At 51.2% G+C, this 7337-nt stretch overlaps 1 protein-coding gene across 1 annotated transcript; it reads left to right on the top strand.

Moving 5' to 3' along the window:
• Positions 1 to 1475: 1475 nt before the first annotated feature.
• On the top strand, positions 1476 to 6365 carry LOC113832278. Its single transcript, XM_027387287.2, has 2 exons — positions 1476 to 4982; positions 5469 to 6365. The coding sequence occupies exons 1-2, from the start codon at positions 2438 to 2440 to the stop codon at positions 5813 to 5815; spliced, it is 2892 nt and encodes a 963-aa protein (XP_027243088.1). The 5' UTR covers positions 1476 to 2437; the 3' UTR covers positions 5816 to 6365.
• Positions 6366 to 7337: the final 972 nt, after the last annotated feature.

Raw genomic sequence — 7337 nt, 5'->3', positions numbered from 1 at the left:
AAATCCTCTTGTTCTTACATCCAAAGTTCGTGGTTTCGCTGATTCCTGGGTGTGGGTCTTCTTCCACGAAAGAACCTCTCCGGGGGTCTTTCATTTGGGGGCTCGTCCGGGATCGAGACCCCCGCCCAGGGACCACCGACCCACATTTGGGAGGTAAGTGTTATGTGGATCCACTGTCTTGTCTCGTCTGGTCCTGTCTTTCTGTCTGAAACCATTTCATGAACTGCGCGCCCGCGTTGGTAGTACACAGCTGCGTACATTTGTATTTGACGGGTTCGGACTCCCGACCCTGGCTCCAGGAGACGTCCTGGTAGCGATTGAAGCATTAGTGGGCTCACCTTTGTACTTTTGTTTTTGAGCTGAGATCTATGACTGGACAGCTTCCCAACCTCTTTGGAGAGGGTCCTCGGCTTGAAGGATTTGCAATCCTTACCGGGGACGAAGAAGGCTGGCCCCCTTCTTCAACGCCTTCTAAAATCTTACTATCGACTCTCTGTCGAAACCGCGCAGCGAAAGCCTGTTCTGTTTTGCTTAGTCTTTGTATCATAACCATTATCTGTGTTCTACTAAGTCTAGAAACTATGGGACAAACTATCACCACTCCCTTGTCCCTAACACTCTCACACTGGAGAGATGTGCAGGATTATGCTCATAACCAATCTGTTGATGTGCGTAAACGCAAATGGATTACTCTTTGTTCCTCAGAATGGCCAGCCTTTGACGTTGGCTGGCCGCGAGATGGTACCTTTAACCTCCAAACTATATTTCAGGTGAAAGAGAAGACTATGGATCCTGGACCACAGGGGCATCCCGACCAGGTGGCATACATAGTCACTTGGGAGGCCTTGGTTCAGGACCCCCCCCCTGGATACGTCCTTTCCTACACCCCAAGGGCTCCCCCTCCCTTCCTCCCTCTAACCGCTCCAACCGGCCCATTCCCTCAACCCCAACCCTTTCCAATCCCCAGCTCCCTCCCCACTCCAGCCTTTACCCTACAGCGGTAAAGGACGCTAAAGCTGAAGAGAAGAAGAAGACGCCTGAGGTGCTTCCCCCGGGAGAAAACCTGTTGGCTGACCTATTGACTGAAGAACCCCCTCCATACCCGGCGCTGCCGCCCCCGCCAGAGGCAGAAGCGGCCCCCGCCGTCTCGGCAGAGACGGCTTCAGCTCCCCCACCTGACCCTTCCCCAATGGCTCACCGACTAAGAGGTCGCAGGGAGCAGCCCGCTCCAGATTCAACCGCTTTGCCCCTCCGAACTGGACCGAATGGCCAACCTCAATATTGGCCATTCTCAGCATCGGACCTCTATAACTGGAAAAATAATAATCCTTCCTTCTCTGCAGACCCTGTGAGGCTGACATCTCTCATAGAGTCGGTACTCACAACTCACCAACCTACCTGGGATGATTGTGAGCAGATTTTGCAGGTTCTTTTAACCTCGGAAGAGAAACAGCGTGTTCTACTAGAGGCACGAAAGAATGTCCCAGGAGCCAACGGGCAGCCCACCCAGCTGCCCAATGAAATCGATGCGGCTTGCCCTCTTGAAAGACCTGAATGGGATTTTACTACTGAAGCAGGTAGGACCCATCTGCGTCTCTATCGCCAGTTGCTGGTCGCGGGTCTCCGGGGGGCAGGACGCCGACCTACCAATTTGGCCCAGGTAAAGCAGGTAATACAGGGGGCGGAGGAATCGCCCGCCACTTTTCTAGAGAGACTAAAAGGAGCATATAGAATGTATACTCCCTATGATCCAGAAGATCCAGGGCAGGCCACCAGCGTTTCTATGTCCTTTATTTGGCAGTCAGCCCCGGACATAAGAAACAAGCTCCAAAGGCTAGAAAATTTACAAGGATATACGCTCCAAGACTTGTTAAAGGAAGCAGAACGTATTTTTAATAAGAGAGAGACACAGACAGAAAGAGAAGAACGTTGGAGAAAGGAAGCCCAGGAGAGAGAGGAAAGACTGAGAAAAGAAGCAGAGGAGAAAGAGGCTGCAAGAGACCGTAAGCGGAATAGAGAGATGAGCAGGCTATTGGCCACAGTAGTGACAGGTCAGAGACAGAATAGGCAGAGGGATGGCAGAAGGGGGCCCCACCTGGACAGGGATCAATGCGCTTACTGCAAAGAAAAAGGACATTGGGCAAAAGAATGCCCTAAGAACCCCCGGGCCAAGCCTCCACGGCCAAGAACCTCTGACCTTCTAAACCTAGAAGATTAGAGAAGTCAGGGCCAGGAGCCCCCCCCTGAGCCCAGGATAACACTGCAAGTCGGGGGGCATCCGGTCACCTTCCTAGTAGATACAGGGGCACAACATTCCGTTCTGAATCGGTCACCCGGACCCCTGAGTCACCGGACTGCATGGGTACAGGGAGCTACAGGCGGAAAGCAGTACCATTGGACTACAAATCGGCAGCTCCAGCTCGCGACTGGTAAGGTTATGCATTCTTTCCTCCATGTGCCAGATTGCCCCTACCCCTTACTAGGACGGGACCTATTGACCAAATTAAGAGCTCAAATACACTTTGAGAGGTCAGAAGTCAAAGTCACAGGGCCAGAGGGAATTCCCCTTACCATCTTGACAATGTCCATAGAAGATGAATACAGACTCCATGAAAAGAGGACTAATTCGAACAATCAGGAAACCCTTGATCACTGGCTTGCGGAATTTCCCCAAGCCTGGGCTGAAACAGGAGGAATGGGCCTTGCCATCAACCAGGCCCCAATTATAGTAACCTTAAAAGCTGCCATCCTTCCTGCATCCGTCAGACAGTATCCAATGCCTAAAGAAGCCCGAGAAGGAATTCGGCCACATATTAAAAGGTTACTTGAACAAGGGATTCTGGTGCCCTGTAAATCTCCTTGGAATACACCTTTGTTGCCCGTCAGGAAGCCAGGAACCAATGACTATAGGCCAGTACAGGATCTGAGGGAGGTCAATAAAAGGATAGAGGACATACACCCTACTGTCCCCAACCCTTATAATTTGCTGAGCGGATTGCCACCCAACTATACCTGGTATACAGTCTTAGATCTTAAAGATGCCTTCTTCTGCCTCCGCCTGCATCCCACCAGCCAACCTATATTTGCCTTTGAATGGCAGGATGCCGACCTTGGAATCTCTGGGCAGCTAACTTGGACTAGGTTACCTCAAGGGTTTAAGAACAGCCCCACCCTTTTTGATGAAGCTTTACATCAGGATCTGGCAGGATTCCGGGTCCGGTACCCCGCGCTAATCCTCTTACAGTATGTAGATGACATCCTCCTGGCAGCCAAAACCAAGGAAGAATGCAAGGAAGGCACTCGAGCCCTCCTCCAGACTCTTGGGAGCCTAGGATACCGGGCATCCGCCAAGAAGGCCCAGATATGTCAGAAACAGGTGACCTATTTAGGATACAAGATAAAGGATGGACGGCGATGGCTAACGGAAGCCCGTATGCGAGCCATCTTAGACATTCCCACCCCACAAAATCCCCGCCAACTGAGAGAGTTCTTGGGAACGGCAGGCTTCTGCCGCCTATGGATCCCCGGGTTTGCCGAAATGGCGGCTCCCCTCTACCCCCTCACTCGGCCAGGGGTTGCTTTTAAATGGGAAGAGCCCCAAAAGAAAGCCTTCACCAACATCAAAAAGGCTCTCCTTGAATCACCAGCCCTGGGTCTACCGGACTTAGCTAAGCCATTTGAACTCTTTATAGATGAGAAAGGAGGCTATGCCAAGGGAGTCCTCACCCAAAAACTGGGGCCTTGGAGAAGGCCCACTGCATACCTCTCCAAGAAATTGGATCCTGTAGCATCGGGATGGCCACCCTGTCTCCGAATGATTGCCGCCATAGCCCTGCTAGTAAAAGATTCTTACAAGCTAACCTTGGGGCAGCCTTTGACCATACATGCCCCTCATGCGGTTGAGGCAGTCATCAGACAGCCTCCAGACAGATGGCTCACTAATGCCCGAATGACTCATTACCAGACTATGCTGTTGGACAAAGACCGGGTCCACTTTGGGCCTCTGGTGACTCTGAATCCAGCCACCTTGCTCCCTCTCCCAGGGGAGCCAGAGGCTCATAATTGCTTACAGGTACTGGCTGAGGCCCATGGGGCGAGACCCGACCTGACTGACCAGCCTCTACCCAGCCCGGACCACATCTGGTTCACGGATGGAAGCAGCTTTTTGCATCAAGGAAAACGAAGGGCGGGCGCAGCAGTCACCACAGAGAATCAGGTTGTCTGGGCTCAGGCACTCCCTCCCGGAACCTCTGCGCAGAGGGCAGAACTCATTGCACTCACGCAGGCTCTAAAATTGGCAGAAGGTAAGAGGCTCACCGTGTACACAGACAGTCGTTATGCCTTTGCCACTGCCCATATACATGGAGAAATTTACAGACGGAGGGGGCTGCTTACCTCCGAAGGGAAAGACATTAAGAATAAGGAGGAAATCCTCGCTCTCCTAAGAGCTCTTCATCTGCCCTCCGCCTTAAGTATCATACATTGCCCCGGACATCAAAAAGGGGATTCTCTTGAAGCCAGGGGCAATCGGAGGGCAGACTTGGCTGCCCGAGAGGCGGCCCTGACCACAGACACCACTAGCCTCCTGGCTCTGGAGCCCACCAACGACCGTCCCACCCCCTCATGGGACTATGAACAAAGAGACATCCAAACCCTAGAGAAATTGGGAGCCACAAAGGAACCAAACGGGGATTGGACTTATGAAGGAAAGACTGTCATCCCCTACCGGGTAACCAAGTACCTAGTGACATTTTTACATAAGATGACACATCTGAGCTCCAAGAAGATGCGGGAGCTCCTCGAACGAGAAGAGGAATTCAATTTCCTTTTGGGGAAGAATGACATTCTAAAACAGGTAACTGAACAATGTGATGCGTGCGCCCGAGTCAACGCATCCAGACTGAAGCTTCCTCCTGGGAACCGGGTCAGAGGCTACCGGCCCGGAACACATTGGGAGATAGATTTCACTGAGATTAAACCAGGTAAATATGGATACAAGTATCTATTAGTTTTTGTAGACACCTTTTCAGGATGGGTTGAAGCCTTTCCTACTAAACATGAAACAGCCAAGATCGTTACTAAGAAATTGCTTGAAGAAATCTTTCCACGTTATGGGATGCCTCAGGTACTGGGAACAGATAATGGGCCCGCCTTCACCTCCCAGATAAGTCAGTCAGTGGCCACCTTGTTGGGGATTGATTGGAAATTACATTGTGCTTATAGACCCCAAAGTTCAGGACAGGTAGAAAGGATGAATAGAACAATCAAGGAGACTTTAACAAAATTGTCGCTTGCAACTGGCACTAGAGACTGGGTCCTCCTACTCCCCCTAGCCCTCTATCGTGCTCGCAACACCCCTGGGCCACATGGGCTCACACCTTTTGAAATCCTGCATGGAGTACCTACTCCTATCATTAACTTTCTTGATCAAGATGTCTCAGATTTTGCTAACTCCCCTTCTCTCCAAGCTCATTTACAGGCACTACAATTAGTACAACGGGAGATTTGGAAACCCCTTGCTCAAGCTTATAAAGACCAGAGGGACCATCCCACCATCCCCCATTCCTACCAGATCGGGGACACCGTTTGGGTCCGGCGTCACCAGGCCAAGAACCTTGAACCCCACTGGAAGGGACCCTACATCGTTTTGCTTACCACTCCCACCGCACTCAAAGTAGACGGCATTGCCGCTTGGATACATGCTTCACATGTAAAGCCAGCCCGACCCACCGATTCAGCCACTACATCAGAATGGACCGCACACCGCACTCAAAATCCTTTAAAGATAAGACTCTCTCGTACACCCTCCTGTTGATTGGTTGTCTGTTTACCCCCCATGTAGCAACTAACCCCCACAGGGTTTATAATATCACCTGGAAAATAGCCAATCTAGGGACCGGGGAAATAGCCAACCTCAGCACTTATATAGGGACTCTACATGATGGGTTCCCTCCTCTCTATGTCGACCTATGTGACTTAGTAGGGTCTGATTGGGATCCCTCTGACCAGGAACCATTCCCAGGGTACGGATGCCACCACCCTGGGGGAAGGATAGGGACAAGAAGCAAGGATTTTTATGTTTGTCCTGGCCATAGACCAACTCATGACTGCGGGGGGCCACAGGAAGGGTACTGTGCAAGCTGGGGATGTGAAACCACAGGGGAGGCTTACTGGAAACCCTCTTCCTCTTGGGATTTCATCACTCTCAAACGGAGGGAGATCCCAGGGTACGCAGGGAAAGGACCATGGAAATGTGGGCAAAGAGCCTGCGGACCCTGTTATGATAGTGCCGGAGGGGGAGGTTTTCAAGGCGCCACCCCCGGAGGAAAATGCAACCCTCTCATCCTAAGGTTCACAGATGCTGGAAAAAGGACTACTTGGGATAGTCCTAAAGTCTGGGGACTCCGGCTGCACCGAGCAGGGAAAGATCCGGTGACCTTATTCTCCCTGTACAGACAAATTACTCCCCTAAGCCAACAATCAGTCGGGCCAAACACAGTAATAGCGGACCAGAGATCCCCAACCCAATTCCAAGTCCCTGAACCCCCTACCGTTCCTAAAGCTATCACTCCTACCCCAGATGCTGTCATCTTCTCCCCCACCCCAGATGCCCTAAACATCGAGTTAACCAGAGACCCTCCAGGTACCGGAGATAGATTATTACAATTAATCCAAGGAGTTTACCAAGCCTTAAATTTTTCAGACCCCAACAAGACTCAGGAATGCTGGTTATGCCTAGTTTCCCGGCCCCCATATTATGAAGGCGTGGCAATACTGGGCAACTACTCCAACCAGACCTCAGCACCTACCAGTTGTGGAGCTGCTATGCAGCACAAGCTCACAATATCTGAGGTCTCAGGAAAGGGGCTATGCATAGGCAGGATCCCTCCCTCACATCAAGAGTTATGTAACCAAGTAGAGCCATTATCTCAGGACAGCCGATACCTTGTTGCCCCTTATGGAACTTATTGGGCTTGCAGTACTGGGTTGACTCCCTGTGTCTCTACCACTGTTCTCAACACCACCATTGATTTTTGTATATTGATAGAACTTTGGCCCAAAGTCACATACCACCAACCTGAATATGTTTACAGCGTACTAGGGAAATCAACCCGATATAAGAGGGAGCCAATATCCCTTACCGTGGCCCTATTATTAGGAGGAATAACAGTGGGGGGCATAGCAGCCGGCATAGGGACCGGAACCGTTGCCCTACAGGGAATTAATCATTTTAAGCTTCTACAACAAGCCATGCACACGGACATCCAGGTACTGGAAGAGTCAGTCAGTGCACTCGAAAAATCCTTAACATCACTCTCTGAGGTGGTCCTGCAGAA

The sequence above is a fragment of the Cricetulus griseus genome, assembly GCF_003668045.3.
Source record: "Cricetulus griseus strain 17A/GY chromosome 1 unlocalized genomic scaffold, alternate assembly CriGri-PICRH-1.0 chr1_1, whole genome shotgun sequence".
NCBI classification, from domain to species: Eukaryota; Metazoa; Chordata; class Mammalia; order Rodentia; family Cricetidae; genus Cricetulus; species Cricetulus griseus.
The sequence above is the reverse complement of the archived record's forward strand: the minus strand, read 5'-3'. Positions and strand labels throughout refer to the sequence as shown.

Coding starts and splice junctions, on each gene's coding strand:
- LOC113832278 (XM_027387287.2), top strand. CDS start 2,438: ATGCATTCTTTCCTCCATGTGCCAGATTGCCCCTACCCCTTACTAGGA. Junction 4,983..5,468: donor TTTCACTGAGATTAAACCAG/GTAAATATGGAT, acceptor CTTCTCTCCAAG/CTCATTTACAGGCACTACAA.